Here is a 21,961-nt window from a genome sequence, read left to right on the forward strand (position 1 = left end):
CTCAGTGCCACACCTTTAAATGTTGCATGAGCACTAAGCTGGTACGTGGGCCTCCGCGGTGCGCCAGGCCCGATTAACATAACGAGCTGGTGTAAATCCGTTGAACCTGAAGTAAGCAGCCCCCCTGCCCCCTACTTCTCCCCAGCACCCTCCCTTTCACACGGAAAGCGGCGCAGTTGACACAGAGAGATGTTCTCTCAGGTTTCAGGTGAGTGCTCGTGTGCCCCCCGGGGTGATTCTCTCCAGACTGTGCGCTGAGGACCGGAGAGGAGAGAGACACGGGGCTCCTCCCATGTTTGCATGGGGGATTACTCCGGCTTTGTGGCCCCGGCTGCATTCTCTGGAAGCGCGTGCTCCCATATCCCACCAGTTAATGTGACTGCTGGCAGCGCGCTCAGGGGCCAGCTGAGCTCTCTCTGACACACACACGCACACACACACACACACACACACGCATGCTTGCACACACAGACATGCAGTCACACACAGACACACCCTTGTACAAACACACACGCACACACCATTAAGCAAATGCACGGGTGCATGGTACAGATTCACGCACGCACACATATACACACACACATAGCACACTTACACACAAAGCTGCCCCCACACTGACACACAATGTGGCTTTCTTACAGGTTACTTTAATCACACTTCATCAGTTTATATTAGAATTTTCTTTGCATATCACATAGAATTTTTATACTTTTTATTTGAAATGTACTCTACTAAACTCCTGTATTCATTACTCAACTGATCCCAGTGCCAGTGGCTGCAGTTTTAAGTAATGACGTGATCTGCAAGTGTCAGCACCTAACTCCTGTGTGGAAACCCATTTCCCCCCGTTACTGAAAAAACAGAAAATGACATGAGCATAAAAACACTAATACCTCCAGACAAGAATTATGGGACCAAGCAAAGAGGAGTCTGGCAGTAATGAAGTCCAAGGTGCCAAAACAAAAGCCAAAAAACAGCTCAATTATCGCGGGCAGGGCCAAATATTACATAGCGAGACAGAAATGATAATAATGGATTGTTTTTCTTCGTCCTCCCCTGTGGAAAGTCGTGAATTAATCCCGTCTTGATCCAATCCCAGTAAACTAATCAATCTATCCCTGTTCCACACACGCTTCCACCTGATGAGTGATGCCATTGAGGTTTCGGACCCTCTTTCAGTGTTGGAGGAGAGAGTGATGATATCCAGGTTTTTTTTCCCAGGTGTACGTCAAAAAGTTCAAACCACATTTTTTCCTATCACAACCAGAGCAGTTAGCACTCATGTACCAGAGGTACTTCCTTTAGTGCAAATCCATGTCACTGCATCACAGGCTGCGCCAAGCAAAGCTTGTAAAATTATATAAGGTGATGTATGAATGCACCATAGCCACTGAATGAGTGATGCTCAGTGATACGTCTGCTGTTTGTTTTAAATATTATTGTTTTACAGTTGGGCTGTTCTGTCTGGGTTTTAGGTTTGAGATGCCGTGTTTTAGCTGCCCTTTGATTGCATTTTCATATGTTGAGCTTCGAATGTTCGAATGCATTTTATTCCTGTTTCCTGAGCACTGAGGTCAGTGTGCATCTGTCTGCTCCCCCACCGCCAGCACTGAGATGTCCGTGTGTCCTGTCTCTTCCCCCTCCAGGTCTGGTGGTGCGGGAGGCCAGCATTGAGATCTCTCGCCAGCAGGTGGAGGAGCTGTTCGGCCCGGAGGACTACTGGTGCCAGTGCGTGGCCTGGAGCTCGGCGGGCACCACCAAGAGCCGCAAGGCCCACGTCCGCATCGCATGTGAGTCAGCACCCCGATCCTGCATCTCAACTTCACCATGACTCACATACTACATTACATTATTGTCATTTAGCACATGCTCTTAACCAGAGCCACTTGTATACCTGTAGTTTACAATTTTATCCATTTATACAGCTGGATCTTTACTGAGGCAATTGTGGGCTAACCAGCTTGCCTAAGGGTAGATCAGTAATGCTCCAATGGGGGATCGAGCCAGCAACACTTCAGTTTTGAGGCCTACTCCTTACCACTAAGCCACACTGTTGCCCTATACATATAGGGATCCGCAGTCTTTCACAAGCGAAGTGAGACAGTCCATCTAATTCACCATTGTTAGCTTTCCGGTCACTGAAAAGTAATGGGTAAGCCTGTAGAAAGGGGAAACTGTATTGGTAGATTACATGTTTATGCTTTTCACACACGCTTATGGTTTTCACATACACATGTACAGTAGTAGGCAACCTGATGATGATGTTTTTAATATATTGTCCTATAAAACAAATACTGTATAAGTTTTAACATCAGAGAAAACTCACTCCAAAAATTACAATAGCTAAATAATGAATAAAAAAATCATTTTTATGTCTCTAAACTTCCAGCTTGTTTGTCATGGCAGCTGTTCTGGGATGTGTATGGCTTGCCCAAAAGCTACACCACAACTTCATAAAATACGATGTCGGTGGCGCTAAATCTCCACCTTGTTGATTGTGGCAGCCATTTCAGAATGTGTGATTACTGTCTATAGTTTTTCTGCAGGATGTGCGGTCCCAATCAAAGCTCTGTGTGGCAGTCTTCGGTACGCAGAGTCAGCACAGGCAGAAAACTGAGGGATGAGGTCTTGTTTCCTGGCACATAAAAACTCCACAAATGTTTGGCCATGACATTTGAAAAATATGGACAACAGTGTGCACTGTCAGTGGAGTCATTGCCCCCGCACTGGTTGTTTGGTTCAACAGGGTTCACTCAGCATGAACTGATTAGACAATGTTTGTTTGTTTCTTAATCTGGCTGTCATTGACCAGTTATATAACACCACATAAGTGGTAGGCTGAACGAGTCTACTATGAATTGAGTGATAGTGGTCAGGTTAATGATGTCACTGAGGTTCTGGTTTTAACCAGTTATTTAAAAAGAATTACTCAAAATTTTGCTGCCAGTTGACTGTAAAATGGTGATTGATCCCAGAAGAGGGAGGCAGTTGATTACAAACAAATAAAAGCTATGACCAAATGAGCAAATTGACATTTACCAGACCGTACGCAGGTTCTAAAATGTTGGTGGTCCCAACTTGAGGCCAAATTACATGATCGTTCAATTCAGACCATAGAATGAGATAAATCTTTGCACACAGTATATTTTCCTGTGAATTAGTTGGAAATCACAGCAGTGACAAACATCCTATGGTTCGGACATCTTGCCATTGGTAATTTTTATGCTGACATTCATGTTTGATGTGTGGCTGCCTTTGATTAGTGAACAGTACAAACAGAAATGCTCCAATTTGAAATACACAGCAGCTTCAAAGGACCCGGTTATGCATCAGTTGAAAAGGCGAATCAGTTCCAAACCCAGTGTGTATTCGACTCGGTTCTGTAAAGCAGGCAGGGCGAATCTGCAACCCCTGCTGGTGCTGAACGGGTCCCGTCGCCCGGCTGTGGCTGGCCACTCCGACTCCTCTCTCTCAAATGGTCTCCTTGCTTACGGGGGAAGTTGGGGACAGTGTCCCCTCAGAAAGCAGACAGGAGCTCTGCTCTGCTATTTTCACGGAGGTGTGAAATCACAGCTGCTCCGATGAACAGGCAGGGGGGCTGTTGACACAATGAAGCCGTGACGAACACGGTGGCGGACGAAGACAGTGGATGGCTTTTCCCTTTCCGCGCTGTGTGTAATGGCGGAAGCCACACTGCAAACCAGGCCTGTGATTCAGTTCCACCTCCCCTCTCCCCCCTCTTCTCTGGGTTCTGAAGGGACCGCAGTCAAAAAGGTGGAGTTCCCACCGAAGGGACACCACGTGTCACAAAAAACAACGGTCAAGACAGCTAGACCGTGGCGCAAGGGGGCGTGTACCCCAGGCTCGGATGAGAAAACATCTGGGAAACTCCCAGGTGTGCACGTAAATCACCAGCTGACGCTCCCTCTTCAAGTGCAGTCAGACGGGCCTTCCCGCGGGCTTGGCGAGCGGCAGGTAATGTGCTGACTTTGGCTGAGGCGGGCCGGCGACAGCGGCTGGGCCTTCGTGCAGGCGGTGGTGTGTGTGGTCAGGTCCACAGGCCCTGAATCAAAGCGGAACCAGGCGCTGGCGTGCTCTCCCTCTCAGGACTTAACGGTCTGAATCACTACAGGACGGCTTTTCCTCCCTGGGATCCGGATGCGTTTGCACCAGGAAGCCACTCCATACGGGATATGGATTAGTTCTACTATAGGGCTATTGGCTCTTCCCAAAAAATACAGTTTGGAGCCAGGTGCAAGGCTTGGGAGATCACACACATAGTCAAAAGTGGATTTTCCAGCACTGCTAGGATTTGTTGGAACAAACAGCATTTAGCCTCATTGATTTATTTTTTTTGCTTCAAGAAATTAAAGGAATGCTGCTTTGTGTACAATTTACCAAGCCGTGGGGTTACCTTGTCTGGAGGGTCCCCAGTCAGCCCATTAATTCAGCCAGACAGCTTGTCCTGTCATTGTCATCGAAAACCTGTCACCCTCCCATGCAGGAGCCCACGCAGGTCCCCGCGTGTTTAATTCGGTCGCTTTAGGTGGCGCGGGCTGCCACCCGCCCTCCCTCTTCTTTGCTGTCAAAGTGACGGCGTGGCGGCAAGAGGACCCTCCAAAGAATGCGGAGCACTTAGCGCGCCCTGGACCGTGCTTCATTTGGCCGTGGCGAGCGCCTCCCGGAGCAGTCGTCACTCTGGGTTATTTCACAGGTGACCGCCCAGGGCAGAGGCACGCTCGCCACCGACCGGATTACACAGCCATTAAAGGCGGAGAGGAAGAGGGAGCGAGGGCCCTGGCAGCAGGCCCCGCCCCGAATCCTGCTGCCCTCCCCGAGAAATCTCCCTTAAGCCGGAGTCCTCAGCACCAACACAGTCACCCCTGATCGCCCCTTTTTTCTGCTTATCCTGAGAAAAGCAGGTGCCTCTAATTCACCTGCTCCCCACTGCAAACCTCATATCCCTTCTGCTAGACTTCTATTCTCACACAGCCTCACAACACACACACACACAGCCTGTACCCAGAACTCGTCTCTGAAGTGTCTAAGCAAACCCACTCACCCCCACCCCACCTGCAGCCAGTCAAGTCCTCTCCAGAGCAGTACATGTGTCTTCTGTTTAAATGGCCTGTAGAACCACTATGTCTTTGCTGTGAGCAACTGCACTCAGTGTAATCGGTTGCGATCAGCCCCTTTTCAGCAATAACCTCTACTTCCAATCAGAATAAATTCCTCTTCTCATCCTATTAAAATCTCCCATACAGATTAAAATGTTCCCTGGCGGGAAACCTTGCTGGATAAACACACTTCCCTGGAAGTAATAGAGAATCAGTTGTTTTTTTATACTTCTTTTTTTCTGTCTCCCTCCAAACGGACGTTTTAATCATTGGTTAAGTAACACTTCCGAGCAATAAATAAAGGTGCACTTTGTTGTTGGGGAAATGGTGATCAATGTTGAAGCCATAAAAGGGAAGGGTTGCAGAAGCATACACGCACAATCGGGGGATATTAATTGTGCCCGTGATTTGTGGCGCTGCCGGCAAGGGGCACTTACGGCGTGAGTTATCGCCGGGCGCGCTTCGATCCGCACCGAGGCGGTGGGGCAGGGGGGTTTGGGGGTGGGGGTTGACACAGAGGCTTTCTAGCGCATACGGGGTCACAGCGACTCTGTGGCCAGTGATTTACCATCCCCTCACATCAAGCCTGTCTCGTTCAATAGATCAGCTAAGTGCTGGAAAAAGAGCAGAAAGGAGATTCTCGCCGCTCCTAAATGGAAGTTTGAGGAGAGGAGCGATTTGTCCTCCCGCCGCTGTTGTTCCTTTAAGTGCTCGGCAATCAAGGAGCGAGGCGTGGGGGTGATTACGGCATGAATCACACGTGGAGAAACCGACAATTTCTCTGAAAGCATCCTAGCGCCACATCCAGCGGGGTGCATTTGTGCGTGCGCGCGCGTGTATACATGTACAGAACATGTGTGTGCGTGTGTGTGTGTATGTGTGTGTGCGGAGGCGTTTGTGTGCATGTGAGTGCGTGTCAGTGACTCCCCCCACTGTGCTTCCAGCACTTTGGGGCCTGTTTGCGTGCTGCTTTCTCCTCGCAGTCAGTGCAACTCAATTGCTCTGTGTCTGTGGGCTATGTAATTACAGTGTTGTCATCGCTCTCGACAGCAAGCAGTCATCTGGAATACAAGTAGCCTTTTACTCCTGAATATAAACTGAATAAGATGCAAAATAATTCTCCTGTAATGAAATGCAAAGCACTCCCCTTTTAATGTGTGCGGTTGTGTATGATTAAAAACCATCAGTTAACTCCAGAAAGACAAAGCACGGTTGAAAGTCTCCAGAGGCTGTGCTGCATGGCAGAACCCAGCACTTGCATGGGTAGAAACCACTGGAAAAACACATTGGGAAACTACCCTGTAACAGTGCCCTGCAGATCCACTGTGGTAAACATTCCTCAGCTCTTTTAAGGTAATTATATGAATTGGTAAATTTATCTTTTGCTGAAGCTTTTAATTAAACAACTCAATATCCCCATCAATTACTGTCCTAATAACACGTTTGCCTAAACATTCTCACCTAGAGGATGAGTATCAGTGCCAGTCTTTGCATGTATCAACATCAGGATTTAATCATTTATCGCTGAAATGCTTTTGTGTTGTGTTTTCTTTTGAGAAAGTACATTGAAATTGTACCAGAAACATTTATAATTTAGCGAGACAGGCAGCCAGAGACACCCACTTAGTATAATTACATTCAGATGTGCCCATATTTGAAGCCCAAAGAAAAAGGGCTGGCCAGAAGATTGAAAACATTTATTCCTGTGCTGAAAGGTGTGAGATTCAGAGTGTTGATTCAGCCATTATGGATCTTGGCTTTTCCTCCACTGAATGCAGTTTCATGGAATCAACAAAGCAACGGAGAGGGCAGCTTGAAGCACATCAGAACACATGGACATCCCAGCATGTAATTGCACAACCATTAAAACCTCTGTAAGACATATAATGACTGCTTGTCATGCCAAAGTAAATGATATAATTTTACATCGAGTCCTCGTTGGTTTTTGTATTGATTAGACCCAGGTTCTCTCCATCTGTCGGCCGGGAAACATTGCCAAATTGCAACAGGAGTAAATTCACGCAGCCTCAGGAAAACTAACATGAGCAGCCTTCCATCCTCCACAATCTTCAGAACTGAAAATGCAGACACCAGAGTCTTTTAATGTCCTCATAGCAAAGTGCTGTCTGTGTCCCTTATGTCACCTGAGCATCCTTTAATCTCCTCTAATTTCATAGTTGATCTTTATGGGAATTACTTTCAAAGAAAACTTTCCCGCTTCAGCATTTTCGTGTGAAGGAAGATGTTAAATGAGAATAGTCTATGGCGGGTACACATCGCAAAGGTTCAATTGAGTCTGAAATTGCATTGAGATTTTTTTTCTTCCCATCCTTCCTGAGGTAGGCGTTAGGTATGGCAGGATTTCTGGCTAAAGCCCAATGATTAATTTTGTAATGAGCGCCTTGTTCAGATTGCTCCACTTGTCCCTCGGGAGAAATAGACTGGTGCACTGAGCAGTGGAGAGGAGTGAACTCCACAAAATCATCGTCCTCAAGTGCCTTCCCGAAACAAAAATAAAGATTTCAACATCTGTAGCCTCCAGAGTTTGACAGCTTCTGTGCAGAGGTGTCTTCGCCATCGAAAGTGCCTTTGAATTTGTGAATGCCCAACTTTTACAAGCGGCAGTTGCCATGGAAAAGGACATTGTTTCCAATGGAAAGTGTAAGAAAATGGCTTTTAACCAATGTGCAGTCCATTCTCGACTACCAGGCTGACAGCGCAGGTGATTAACTGCACTCTGGAGATTGGGAGAGAGAAAGGAAACTGTGAAGTCTCCTGCACTTGCTACCTGCTTGGTGAAGTAGTCGATGTATCACAGAAAAAGGAATGAAAGATTAGCAACCTGTTCCAGTATGAGTCTGGGTGGCAAGCTGCTTGCACTTATGTGATGTTCACCATCCACAGAAGTTTGAAGGGAGAAGTTCAGATGAGCAGTGGCAACAGCTACTAGAGCAGAAGAACACAAATGACTGGAGTGAAAGAACAACTTGGCAAGCAATGGTCCTCCAACCAGGCCAGACCCCCCCCCCCCCCAAAAAAAAAAAAAAAAGAAATTGCATTTCTGTGCGATTTACAAGTGCTGCTGTTCCTAACCCACAGTTGTAGGAACATGACCAATTAATTCCACCCACCCAGGGCTGGAAGCAGGAGAAATCTCAGGAGACGGGTGCGCTCGTAATGGAATGAAAACGCTGGCAATCAGCACGAGAGTTTTTAAACTGTGCAGTCCCTAGCAGGCTGGGGGCTGACTCGTAAAGATACGCTCGATTAAAAAAATAGAAAATGTGCGCCTCTGCGCAAATTATTATAGTAATAGCCAGCTAGCTCGCAGCACCCGTAAACAATTTGCTGCACCGGTTGCTGCCTGCGTTGGGGGGGAAGTTGAGACGGACGAAATGAAGCACCACGGGGCTCTCACCAACATGTCTGCCAGATCAGCAGCCCCATTACCACGGCAACCCTCCCAGCACCCTTTGTCCGCTGGTGTTAGCGTCGTGAATAGTTCCCCCAAACACGGAACCTTACGTAACATATGTTAGTAAGGCTTAAAAACTGACAGTTTTGGCTGCCGTTGCAAGCTAACATGCTCTTTGATGTTTATGCTTTTGATGTTCATATGTTAATGAAGGAACAAACAAATAAGTGTTTATTTGTATTCGGTGGATAGTCAGTCAAGATTATAAAGAATGACGCTGTGCTGTAGGAGATTACACTTCACTGCTGTCTGTCTTATTGTTCATGCTCACCACATTTGAAATCCCAAAAGGCCAGCTTCGTCTCTGCCACTCATTCAAAATATTTAGCATATTGCAGCATTTTTGACGCACATAGTTACTTTCTGCATACAGCTTATCATGCAGAATGATAACTGATACATTAGACCTTCTTTCTAAGCTTACATTCTGCAGCCAAGTCGGTGACTCCTGTCTACCTTGCTTGTTCCCCGTTCTCTCTGTACATGTTGACTGAGTCGTGCAGTTTCAGGTAGCTATAACAGAGCAGTTATTGCCAAATATTTCTAGTTTGTGACATTGCACGTTCTATTACTTTTGAAAGGAATCGCTGTGAGTAACTTGACACACTTTGGCCTGAGATATAATATTATGGAATTTATGAAGTTTGGACACTGCCACACGTATGGACTCTCCTCTGGAGCATTAGAGAAAGCAGACTTTAAGATTTGGCCTTCCTCGACTTCCTCCCCTCTCCCTCTCTTGACGCTTGAATGCTCCTCCACCTGTCAAGCCAACATTCAATTTCTTCTTTTTTTTTGCCATTTCTTATTGTCGGCGCTCATTATTTTCTCCCTTTTTAATGAAGGAATAATTCAGGAAAACGGTTTATTGTGCTGGTGTGAGTTGATTATGCTGCGTATCAGAGCGCAGGATAATGAGTAATCAGAGCTCAGTGTTTACCCTTTCGCTCTCGCTCTCCTTCTCCCTCTCTCACTCTGACAGCGCAGCCGGTGATAAATACATGTTTTCTCTCACAAGCGCTGACTTCGTTTCTCTCTCCTGGGGTTATTACAGGTGCGCTGTCAAAGCAAACACCTCTAGCCAAGAGTCAGGGGGGTGGGGGGGGCAGACTGCGTCCTTCAGCGCAGTCCTGGTCATGAAAAGCCCACACTGAAGGACTTTAATGGACTTTCTTTTCACCAGACTCTCTTTTCAGCCTGCCTTAGCGACACGTCTGACCACCGTGTGCGGTGAGAACAGATTGTCTCCCCTGGCATAATGAGCATGCGAATATTGTGTAGAAATGGGATGTACTGCATTTACTGTCACTTAAGTCCAGGTAACACTCAGCCACTTGGAAACTGTTGCACCTTTTTTTGTGTGGCCAAATTTGTATCAGCACCACTTCTAAAATTACTCCTCCCTGCGTATTTATTTCAGGGAAATGCATTATGCATGAAAGGGTATGAATGTAGAATAGAACTTTATTTGCCCTTGAAGTAGTGTTGTCTAGCACAGAGCTATAGGCACGTCATTTACAATGACATATAATGTATCATTTTAAGCGGATTACTTCCTATTCAGTGTATTTACCTCTTATCTCATTTGTGTCTGCAATTCTTCAGAATTTAAAGTGGAAGCTCTTTGATGCATATGAGTCATTTGGGGCCAAGATTCATATTAAGTTGTTTGTACCAGTTATTTTCTAATGTACATACAGTACATCATTAAGCTGTGCAGTTTTCTATACAAACTTTGTTTTTGGGCCCTCCTCATGAGTCTACATTCTGAATGCCCATTTAAGTTTCCTGGTTGAACACATAAGGTATTGTGTAACCCAGCGTCTGTATCCCACGTGGTACAAACCATCCCCATGGCAACCACAGCCCAGAACTGGACTCGCTCCCACTGGACGTCCGCGCAGTTCCTGGAACTAGGACACACTTTGGCCCAATTAGCCAGAGGAGGGGTGACAACAAGTGAAGGAGGCCGAGGGAAACAGCAGCGGGAACGAAAGAGGACGTCTGACAGTCTCCTCCTCTCCCTCTCTCCCTCTTTTCCTCTGTAATGAGCGACATGTGTTTCGGGTTAAGGCTGCATCACAATCAGTGGCCGGCTCAGTAAATAACTCACCTGCTAAGCCAATGATCCCTGTCCCTCTTAAATTATGTGAGGCTTTATTACCGCTCTCCGCCATCCTAATGGATTCTGCACCTGTTCGGGGCTCGCCGTTTGGCCAGGGCCACAGCAGTGCCGCGGTTTTTGTTTGTGTGATGGCAAAGCAGAAGCAGTGACCTGCGTGCCTCAGAGGTAATATTGACTCCGAGGGAAAAGTCCATGAAGGACTTCCCTGGATTATTTCCACATTGAAAAAGAAGAAGACCATCAGTCAGTGAGTGAGTGTCCCATCTAGTCTCTTGCAGGCTGGTGAGCACTCTCTGTGTTTATCCCATTCTCTGTTTTCCATGTGACAGGCTGGAACTTTCCCCGGAAAATAAACACACACAAATAACCATTATAAGCAGTTATTTGATTTGTATTTCTCGTCTTTCTATGTAGCAGAGGCTGCTCAGGCTGCACCTCTGACAGTACAGATGGAGGAGGCAATGGCCTTTCGAATCTTTCCCGAATGTGTCGTGGTAATTTCACTGTGCCCTTCAAAGCAGCTCTTACAACAGGTAAAACAACGAGCGCTTCCTGGAAGCATTTATTTAATACCCATGAATCACTGCTCTGAATTAAGTGCTTGCTTGAAGCTGCTGTTTTTTTAATGTGGCAAGTGCACTAAGCGATCGCTCTCCAACACCACGCTAAGTGTTCTGTCCATGACACCACACTAAAATGCCTTCACCTGGCAATTTCTCCTCTGTTTAAAAAAATATGGTTGCATTTCATTAAAGTAAATGGTTTCTGCACTGTCACGCCTTGGGTCTCCCCCTCCTGACTTTTCATCTAGTTCTGTTTCTGTTGTGCCTCTTCTCTCCCTGGACCCGGCCTATAACTGTGTGCCCCATGTGATCTTCACATGGAAACGATGGCATCACGCTAAGTGATCATTCTGTGACACCACACAACATTAAGTGATCATTTCTGTGTCACTGGCACTAAGTAATTTCTGTGTCACTGGCACTAAGTGATCATTGCATGACACCATACTAGCCCTGGGATAAATATGCATAATTTTCCCTCAATATACAAAAAAATGCAAAACAAAACAAATGCCATTGCATTTATTAATTTTAGAAAAAAAGCATACCACGCACATTCATTTGTAAGTCAAAGCCGAGGACGAGTGTTGATTGAATCCAGGGCTGTGTAATCACTTGTGGTGGGAAGCAGGTTCGAGAGAAGTAGCTTGCATTTCCACCTCCGGGAGTCGTTGAGATGCAGAAGTCAGATGGAAGATCATTCAGAGGGCCAAAAGGCTAAGCCCTGTCTGATCCCCAGCCACCCGTGTCTGTGTGTCTGTGCGTGACTTATACAAGTGTGTTTGTGCACTTCCCAGACAGTGCTCTGTAAAATAGTCTACTTTCACTCCCTGTCTGGACTGCCCACTGTTTCTACGGGGTCTACCGGCCAACCTGTCTGTTGCAATGGAGGGTGAACCACTCTATCCTATAACTCAAAGAGCACTGAGGCAGATCTCTCCACACTATGACCTGAGTCTTCACTCTGTGCCCGATTGCATTGCTGATTCTGGGTCTGTTTTCATTTGATTAGCATCTCAGTCTGCTTTCACAGAAACAGCCTTGCAAAGTATGTGGGCTTGCACTTTCACACATTCAATTTAGTAAGGACTGATCAACATCAGTGGTCCCCGGCCAGGTTCCAATGCAAAGAATTTAGAACACCAAATGGACTGAGATCAGTGATTTGACCAGTGTTTTTTTTTGCCTGAATAAATGGGTTTTAGGAGGCGCTCCCACCTTCTGCCGCCCTCCCACGTTAGACTCATTTCCTGTCATCCTTGCTGGCACAGCACCCCCCCCCCCCCCCCATTCTGACTAATGAATAGAACAGAGGGGGAGGACCAAGCGCACACAAGAGCACTTTAGTCACAGAGAAGCACCACCAAACATGTCACATCCTGTATTTTTAACGACTACCTCATTTAACTCCTAGCAGAAAGCTTGGGTAGAAATCTTGGTGGGATACAATTTACATTAAAAGCTTACTTAGTTAAACAAAAGGGAACAAAAAATGTGTAGTTATAGAAAGGTTGGGATCAATACAGTTTTGGTTATGTTTTGGTCCTCTTTCATCCTGCTTTAGTAGACAGGAAGGAGGCATCACTGCGGAAAAGAACTTATTGTCAGTGTTTTTGAAGTTCTGAGATAACTGCTACAGGTTCTTTTTCTTCATGCACTCACTCAAGCACTCAGTCTCACCCTCCAAATTGACCCTTAACATACATCTCAATCACCCTCTTCTGAGCACTACAATTTCTCCTAACTACAGAAGACAGAGTTGTTTTCTTTTGAGAGAGAGAGGACTGTGGGCTGTACCTCTCAATGCCTCCTCCAGGGGGCAGTCACATCTCCTCTACTTCACTCCTATGGTCCTGCAGTGGAAAGCTCCAGAGACCTCTGATGGTTGGAGTGGCCTGAGGTCTGCCCAGGAGCCCAGTGCTAGAGCCCTGACTCCTATCCTCCTTTGTCTTGTCTGTCTTACCTCCTTGCTCTTGATGGTTCTTCCCTCTCTCCTTGTCTCTCATATTTTTCCTTTCATTCATTCTCTTCATTCTCTCTTCCCTTCTCTCCTCTTTCCACCTCTGGTGAACTGGAACAATGAAAAACACCTCTCCTCTGAAAAAAGTAACACTTTCACAAAGGTTACATCAGTTAACATTAATTAATGTATTAGTTATGGATAAATGATTCAATGATACATTTATAAAGCATAGCAGTGGTTGATGTAGTCTTAGCAAATAGCAAATACGTACACAATAATGCTGTGTGCTTGACTGTACATGTTCAAAAAGTAGGTTGATGCTTCATACCATTATGGTGCAATAGATGCTGTCATGGCACATTAATTAGGTATTGGTGTGAATCAGACATTTATTTGACATAAAGGTGTAAATGGATGCCAGGATGAATTCATAATGAAGTACCGTGGATACTTCATAATGCTTAACAAACTGTCAACACAGTCTTTGGTAAAGATATGAATGATAACTAATATATTAGTTCACGGTAACTGATGTAACCTGATGTAATGTAAAGTGTTACCCGAAAAAAAAAATACTTTTGTGCCTCTGCTTCTGCTTCCTGTTCGTTTCTGCGGAGGGGAGGCGGAAACAAGCAGGCGGAGACTCCTCTCTTCAGCAAAATACATAATTACTGTCATACAGCCCCCAGAAAAAGAACCCAGTCACCCGGCCACAAGATAACGGACTGTGGATCCCAGCGAGGGCCCGGATTAACTGCACAATGACTGGGTGGTGCCCCTCGTGCGGGCCTCTCACGCCACTCCTCGGCTCTCGGTTATTTTGGGTTCGGCGATCATCCTCTCCAGAAAAACGACAACAGCATTTTGGGAAAGAACCGCCTGTGCGCTGGGCGAACTGATGGTAGTCACCCTTTGCGGCAGCACGCAGTGTGTATTCAGCCCTGTCCCATCACATTCCCTGCTGGGAACAGCGTTCTGACGTCCGGGTCTGCAGAGAACAGGCCTGAGAAATGTGGCCCAGTATATTTCCTTGTGAAAGTAGCAATAGTCTGTACCCATCAAGCGTATGATTTATGTCAGCTTGTTCAATGGCATATTGAATGTCCTGTTTAGTTTCCTGCAAGGGCTTTATCTCACAATGAAATATCGTGTTGACTGCCAAAAAACAAGACAAAAGGTATTTCTCTTCAATGGAATGATTGGAGTATGGCACATCTGTTTAAATCAAGAGCGATATTGAGAACTCAGAGAGAACTTGGACATCTTGGCTGGAAAAATTGCCAGCTTTTCTAACTCTTTATGACCTCTTTTCACAATTTTGATGGATCAAACAGTGGATCCGATAAAATCTAATAATGTTTTACACAAAAGAGAAAATTACAAAAAGTCCAGATCTTTTAGTGTTAGATCCTTAACCACTCTACTAGTACTCTTAGAATGACAATTACTCATTAATTTTTTTTTTTCTTTTGCAGATCTCAGGAAAACCTTTGACCAGGAGCCATTGGGGAAGGAAGTCTCTTTGGAACAGGAGGTGCTCCTGCAGTGCCGCCCACCTGAGGGGATACCTGCTGCTGAGGTGAGGGTCAGAGGTCAAAGGTCATTTGTCCACCACTGGCTGGCTATGAGACATAAAATGGTTAGGTCTTGAAGGGATGTGCCGCGTGGTGGGTAAGCATTGTTTTTTACAGAAAGCGGGCGCACAGACTCTGATATTCATTTATTTAGATGCATTCACTGGGAGTAGCAGCCTGTCACTTGCTGTTTGTTTGAAAATTAGAGAAAAAGACATCACCAGGACAGGGAGAAGATGTGGAGGAGTGCAGTTTAAAAGTTTGCTCCAGAGCACAAACAACTATGAGTCTTTGGTACAGGAAAGCAGGAAAGGAAAGTGCTGGAAAATGCTCCGTAATATGTTGAGGTCCTCGTTCGGCCTCCTGGAGTCAGATTCTTAGAAACAGAGTGGCAAACCAAACCACAGCCAGCCTATTCTTCAGCTTGTGCTGGTGACAAAGCAATAAAAGTCAGAACTCGCTGAGAACGCAGAATGCTTTCGGGCGTTATCCTCTCTCCTCTCCCCTCCGCTGTCATTACAATTTCCGGAAATCCTTAAACAACATATCCCGGAGACAAGCCGCACAAAAAAGAGTCAGTCGATTTGTTAGCACAGTTTAACATGGCAGGCTTCGGGGCTTCTCCTTTCACGCCCGCTCTCAGAGACAAATCATCTGCTTAATGTCTCATGACTACCACTATCTACATCATTTCATCAACCCTCCTCAAAGCTGACATCTATCTTGCAGTTCGTGTGCTTCCCACCGCCCCCCGCCACCCCTCCCTGCACTTTCAGTGTCTCCAAGTTACGATCTGCCTGGATTCTGATGTGTGTTCTGATCAGTGGTTCAGGCACTCTGACCGTTTGAAGGAGAGGCCTGCGATTTCTGTCTTGTGCTGCTGTTGCTTCCGGCCCCCTTCAGAACCATTGATACGACCGAATGTTCAGCAATTCTAACTCCTTCTGGCACCACCCGCCATCTCTGGCTCTGGTGACGATCTCAGTTCACGGCAACAACCATAAAACAAAATGTTTGAGTTGCACCATAAAGTAAATGCCATAACCCCCCTTGTAGACTTGCATGCATGCACACCCATGCACCTCTCTCTGGTTTCAGCTCACACTGAAAGCATGTTAGTCACTTGACCGGGAGCACTGAGCTCCTGACCAGGAGCACCCGACTCTGCCTGGACTCTGAAAATAACACTGCACAAAAAGGGGAAAAAAAAACATCACTAATTTTGCACCGGGGCAACAATGGAACAAAATACCATTACGCCTCTCCAGAATTCTTTCATCTCGTTCGTCCACTCTCCTCTGCGGATAGCAATTCAAGCGATTGGCAAGGCGGCGTATGGGAGAACGCCCCGCGCTTTCATAAAAGCCAGGGTTCAGCTGGGACCTGGGGAAGGTTAATACACAGAGAGACGGAGGCAAAGCGGGCTGCCTTTGATTATCTCCCTGAATTCGCTATTGTAAAAAGGCTTCTGCTGACCTGGAAAATCCACGGTGGGCGAGTAGCGGGCGGCTACCTTTATCGCAGGGAGGAGGTGAAATCACTAATGATGTGGACAGAGCTTAAGTGGGGGACAGCTATTCGGGAGTTCAGGGAGGGCAGCACTTGCAGTGTAGATGCTGACCCTCAAAATATCGCAAATGTGAAATCCTGTGGTTGCTTTATTATACTTATTATTGGGTTTGTAGGTAAGCCTTTATTATTGTAGGGCATCCTTGCAGTGAATCCTAAAGACTCAAAGGATTTCTGAACCCAAAGCTAAACCAGCTTTTGCTGGTGTTACCTTTTACCCTATTCTCATTCTCACTGAAATGGATGTTACCATTCAGTCTGAATGTCAGGATTACTTATGGTTACGTTGTGCTTATGTTATTGTTTTCTGCCTATACCAATGATTAAACTACAGCTCCTCCTACAGCTTTGAAGCACCATTCACTTTCTACACATAACTTACTGAGCTACTCCCAACTTAATGTGTTTGCTTTTTAAAGCGTTCTGATGAACTTGTAGTTGCAGTTGATGTTTATGTGATAGCATTAGCGCTGGTAGTGAAATGGAACTCAAGTAATGCGAAGCGCGGCAGGTGGGTAATGAAATCACACGGAATGCGACGAGGCCCTGCTGCTGCTTCCCTATTTAAGACAGAGCAAGTAGCACAGAGAAGACTCCCATCCTGAGCATGACTGCACTGCCGTCTCTCTCTCCCCAAGGGCAGTTTACTGAGCCCCCCCACTCCGAAACAGATCGCTCCGGCCTCCTGACAGTCCATCACTGTTACTAATGCTTGTGTCCAGCCAGAGGTCAGGGAAGACTCCCCGTTCATCTGACTGTAGATCACAATCTGCCGCTGGGAGAGCAGAGGCCATTTATCGCCATGGAGACTGTGCGTTTCCCTCCTTGATCAGGCTGGGGAGCTTTGCTTACTATTTAAAGGGTTGAACTTGGGAGTTCTGGTGATAAAAGTCATAGGACAGGCAGTGCAAGGACAGAACTTTCAACATGAAAGAAGAGATTGTCCAACAGAAGAGATTGGTTTTGTATGGCATCTCTGGGATTCCGAGCTGGCAGGCAGAGTGGATTCGAGCACAGTGAACGTGGGCCGGATTTCAGGCTGTGCAGTGCATGGGCAGCTGTCTCTCCTGTCTCCTCACATTTGGATCCAGGTCTTGTGGTGAGGTAGGAAATGGGAAACAGCTGCCTCCACACTGGTGCTGGGAGATATATAGCTTCGTCTCCCTGGGATGGAGCTGAGAGGCATGGCAGCAGTTTTTGGTGTGAGGTAGGCCTGCAAGCAGGCCCACCTGCCCCCCTCTCACCAAGCCCCCATACCCACCCAGGAGAGCCCTGCTGGCAGAGGAAGCTGCCAGACGAGGCCCCTGCTCCTCGCAGGCCCAGTCGAGCTCTCCTGATTAACAGTTAGCTTTGGCCGCCTGACAACACAAGCCTCTCGCAGGCAGGAATGCAGAGCAGTAATTGATCAGTAAGCAAACTGGAAGGAGTGTTTGAGCATCGTGAGTGGTAACTTGGGAACAGTAGCCAGGGCCTCCACCACCCATAATTACACTTATCCAGGAACTTTCCCCAAGATTTTTTAAGCAAATCAATTAAAAGTATTACTTTTATTTTTTTTTTTTCATTTTTTTTTTATAAGAGCCACAAACATTCCAGAGAAAATGACTCTTAAGTGAGGGTTTTGCTTCTTAACTGTCTGTGGCTGGCAGTTTCTCAGCAACTGCAGAATCAGGCTTGGAGAAGGAGACGGCCACAGTCTGTGGTTTCAGAACAATTCTGCAACACATGGAAATGTGTGCGAGTTCACCCAGGAGCTGGCTTAAAAATAACTTGTAAAAGAGGCAAACATATCAGAGAATGGGAGATAAAGTCAGGCGGCGAGATGGCGTAATGAGAAGTTGGTTTTGCGATGGAATAAATGCTGGTTTGGTTTAACTCAGGTTTTTGATCTGGCGAGACGAGCTGTCAGTTCTCCCTGGGACGTCCTGTTGGGATGTCTTCCCAAAGATGCCCCGCAATTAGGGGGTTTGTCGGATTTAAAGACAAGCTGCAGCTCCATGGAAGGGGGTCCCTGTGCTGTGGTGGATGGGGCTGTGTGTTATTTTGAGGGGTGCAGTCATGCGGCTGAGGTGCGACTCGTGAGGGGGGGTACTCCTCAGTGCAGCTTGACTGGAGGAAGCTCACTCACACACACTGAATCCCCTGTGCTGGTGAATACACACCAACACTGGCACACACTCTCACACACAGGTACAGAAACATGCACACACACACACAGACACACAGACAGACACACACACACGCACACACAAGCACACACATACATATGGATGCGTGCATCTGTGTTAGAATCTCAGTCGGAAAATGGATCCATTATTGTATTTTTAATATTTAATTATTGTATTTCCTTGTTTTAAATCCAATGGTGATTAAGCACAAAGCCCAATGTATTCAGCAATGTACAATTACAACTGATGTACAAATGCACCCACAACAGTACACTTCTTTTATAATCCTGTCTGCCTGAAGCGTTATGTAATTTCTCTTTGCTTGTAGAAGAGATTGTCAACATACGGACTTCAATCAAATCATGAGACGGCTCTCTGTATCTAGAAATTTGAGTAAAAATGATAATGATTACAAATATTATTATCTGAGATTACAATTGCACTGAATTTGGTGACATAGAGAATATTAAATATTGTATGCAAACAATATAATTATGTTCAGAGGGGGATATTAATTTAAAAGAATGCAATCATGAATATGTAGTTTTGTTCTAAGCATCAGATTATTGAAATAAAAAGAAAAAAAATGGCTGTAATTGATTAAAAACTGTTGTGTTGCTCATTGGTATCAGCATTCTCATCAGTAATAGAATAATATCTGTCCTGAATGCAGTGTCCTCAGAAATGTATTGTCCTGTGGCTCGTCAAGACCACATGATCATGGCATCACCCAGTGTCTCATCTTATCAAAGAAGGGCTGGTGGGAAGTGAAGTCTTCCATAATTACAGAGAAAACTCAGAGCATCATAATTCCTCAGTAGGTACTGCTGCTGAGCTCTCGTGTTGTGTTTGAACGCCTCACCTTTTTTGTAGCACAGGGGAAACAGCCACTGGACAAATGCCCGCAGTTAGGTGGCAACTCTCATGTCCGATTGTCAAAACTACAATATTCCAGGTCTGCACAACTCAGACCCTACACAGGGCAAGTCGGGGTTGCACACTTATCTGATGCTGCAGGGAGAATTCCAGCACTGCACATTCAAGGAAAGAAAGCAAGCAAGCATTTATCTTGGCTCTCTTTCACAAAACAATTTGGACATTCTGCCTGAGAGTGCTGAAATACTGCTAGGGAGGGCTCTGAAATAGCACAGCAGTTGTGTCATTCAAATAAATTATGAATTGTGAATAAATTAAAGCGGTTCATTCCAATAGGTGTGGGGGGGGGCATTGATATGACATAACTGTTACTTCTCCATTCATGTTTGAATTTAATCAAGGATGGGGTGGTGCAGCGTGCATTACATAGTGCATTTTCATAAGCATCTCACACATGAGCACAGCGAGCGAATGTACTGTTTGTCTTTTCCTTTTGTCTCCCCTGCCATTTTTCAATTAAGTGAGCACTTGAACCGTGGCGAAGAGAGGGACGAAGAATGATGGAGTTTGTGTGGGGTACCCCCTTTGAGAACGCCCCCATTCATCTCTCTTATGAACCCCTTTTATTGACTCTGAAAGGGCCGGCAAATAGAAGTGAAAGACAGCCTTTTCACCCCCCTTTTAAACATGGCCATTTGGCGAGCCCATAAAAAGCGATTAAAACGTACAAGCTACAAAATGCCTCCCTTTTCTGCCTCCTCTTTTCATCTGTCCTCCCTGCCTCCGCCCCGTGAGTCGTCCGCTGTTGTCCCGGGAGAAAAGCGGGGTTCAGAGGTGACGGCACGCCGGAGGGCTGTCGAGCCGGTCGCCACGGAAGCGGAGTTTTCAGTCAGGCAGCCACTCATAGCGCCCCGGGGTCCTGCCATGTTGCCAAGGGCAACGGGGCAGGCCTACTCCATGTGGAGGAGACCTCCCAGACGTGACAAAGGCCTGCATTGTTTTACAGAGAGAATAGATTGTCTGGGAAACTTGAAAACCTATATTGTGTGACATTTTACAAGTACAGCAAAATATGTAAAAAAGGAAGGTTTCGAACCCACCATTGGCCCATGCATGTGTGTGTGTCTGCGACTCTGTGTGTGTGTGTGTGTGTGTGTGTGTCTGTTACTCCTCGCTGCTGGGAGATGCCATGCGATCTGCTGCACTGAAAGAACAGGCCATGACCCCAGCAGAAGTTAATACACTCTGAAGGAAGACTCTCACAGTCCCAGGGGCTGACAGCATGGAGTGGTGTTTATAGCTTCTGCTGTTTAACCTGTCTGCAGAAGGCATCAGCACATCAGAGGCCACCACGACACACTCACCCATACACCATACACATTCACACAGGGACACACAAACAGTCCTCTGCAGCACTTCACTGTACACTTTCTCTCAGCATCCCTTGAAGTAAAGCTCCTATAAAATGGTCAATTGCAGGAAAATAAAAAACTGTGACCCTCTCATCGAAATGTGAGCACTTTGGGAGCGAGCTGCACTGCAGACCTCTTCGGTTGGCCAAGCAGTATGAGAGCCCACAGCGAGAGTAAAAGGAGCTGAACTGTAGCCACAGGCAGGGAGAGAGGAGGTGGATATGCCGATACACCATTCAAAGACAAAACCTTCACATGATGGAAACCACATGAAACAAAATCAATTCCTACCAGAAATGGGATAGCTCACGTGTTGAGGTAATGATGTGTATCCATGTGGGAAACATTAACAGCGGGCTTTGTTTCTTTCCTTCTTTCTTTCTTTTTTTAGGTGTGTGTGAGTGTATGTGTGTGTGGGTGTGTGAGAGTCTGTGTGTATTTGTGGGTGTGTGAGTCTGTGTGTGTGTGTGCGTGCTCTCGTGTTATCTGGTATTCATTAATGCTGCATTTTGTGCATCAAGTAATCCATAAATACACATCTGTTTGGATATTTCTCTCACAGAACCATGCCCAATTAGCACATTATTTAACACTCTTGTATCATAATGAAGTGTCAGTATTCCCCATTGAATGAGTCAGCTGGTGTGATAACTGATTTTGATACAGTGTCAAGAAGATGTTTGGAGCTGGTGTGTGTTCCTGAAAGTGAAGTTTTCTCTTGTGATAGCATACTTTATACGTTCTGTCAGGCAAAGTTGGTTCTTGTCCCAGAAGCATTTAAGAAGAAACGTTAAGCACACAAGCACAATTAGGTCTCGTTAGGTCACCCAGAGAACACTGACACACTCTCTTTCAGCCTGGCCTGGTGAACTCTGGAACAGGAGGAGAGTGTTGAATGTTTAAGTACTTAGCATTTTGGGTCCAGCAGGAAGTGCACGCTCATCAGGAAAGACCCAGGAGGCAGGACGCAGTCGGAAAAACTGAACGTCATTCCCTGTAGCGACCCCTTAACTGAGGGCTGGCCCCCGAATGTCTCAACCTGTCAGTCATCTCAACACTCGAGCCCATGTCAGAGTGCGAGCCTAAGTGGATGTGCTTCCTGCTAATGGCTACAGCCTC

The 21,961-nt window shown here is 46.2% G+C and overlaps 1 protein-coding gene across 2 annotated transcripts in view; it reads left to right on the forward strand.

Moving 5' to 3' along the window:
- LOC118776314 (netrin receptor UNC5C-like) overlaps nt 1-21,961 on the forward strand; it is a 156,381-nt gene that overhangs the window by 88,964 nt on the left and 45,456 nt on the right. For both annotated transcript variants that reach the window (XM_036526562.1, XM_036526563.1), the window contains exons 3-4: nt 1,647-1,790; nt 14,719-14,822. In XM_036526562.1, coding sequence (XP_036382455.1) covers nt 1,647-1,790; nt 14,719-14,822 — 248 coding nt within the window. The remainder of the gene's footprint in view (nt 1-1,646; nt 1,791-14,718; nt 14,823-21,961) is intronic.

This window comes from Megalops cyprinoides, chromosome 4, assembly GCF_013368585.1.
Source record: "Megalops cyprinoides isolate fMegCyp1 chromosome 4, fMegCyp1.pri, whole genome shotgun sequence".
NCBI classification, from domain to species: domain Eukaryota; kingdom Metazoa; phylum Chordata; class Actinopteri; order Elopiformes; family Megalopidae; genus Megalops; species Megalops cyprinoides.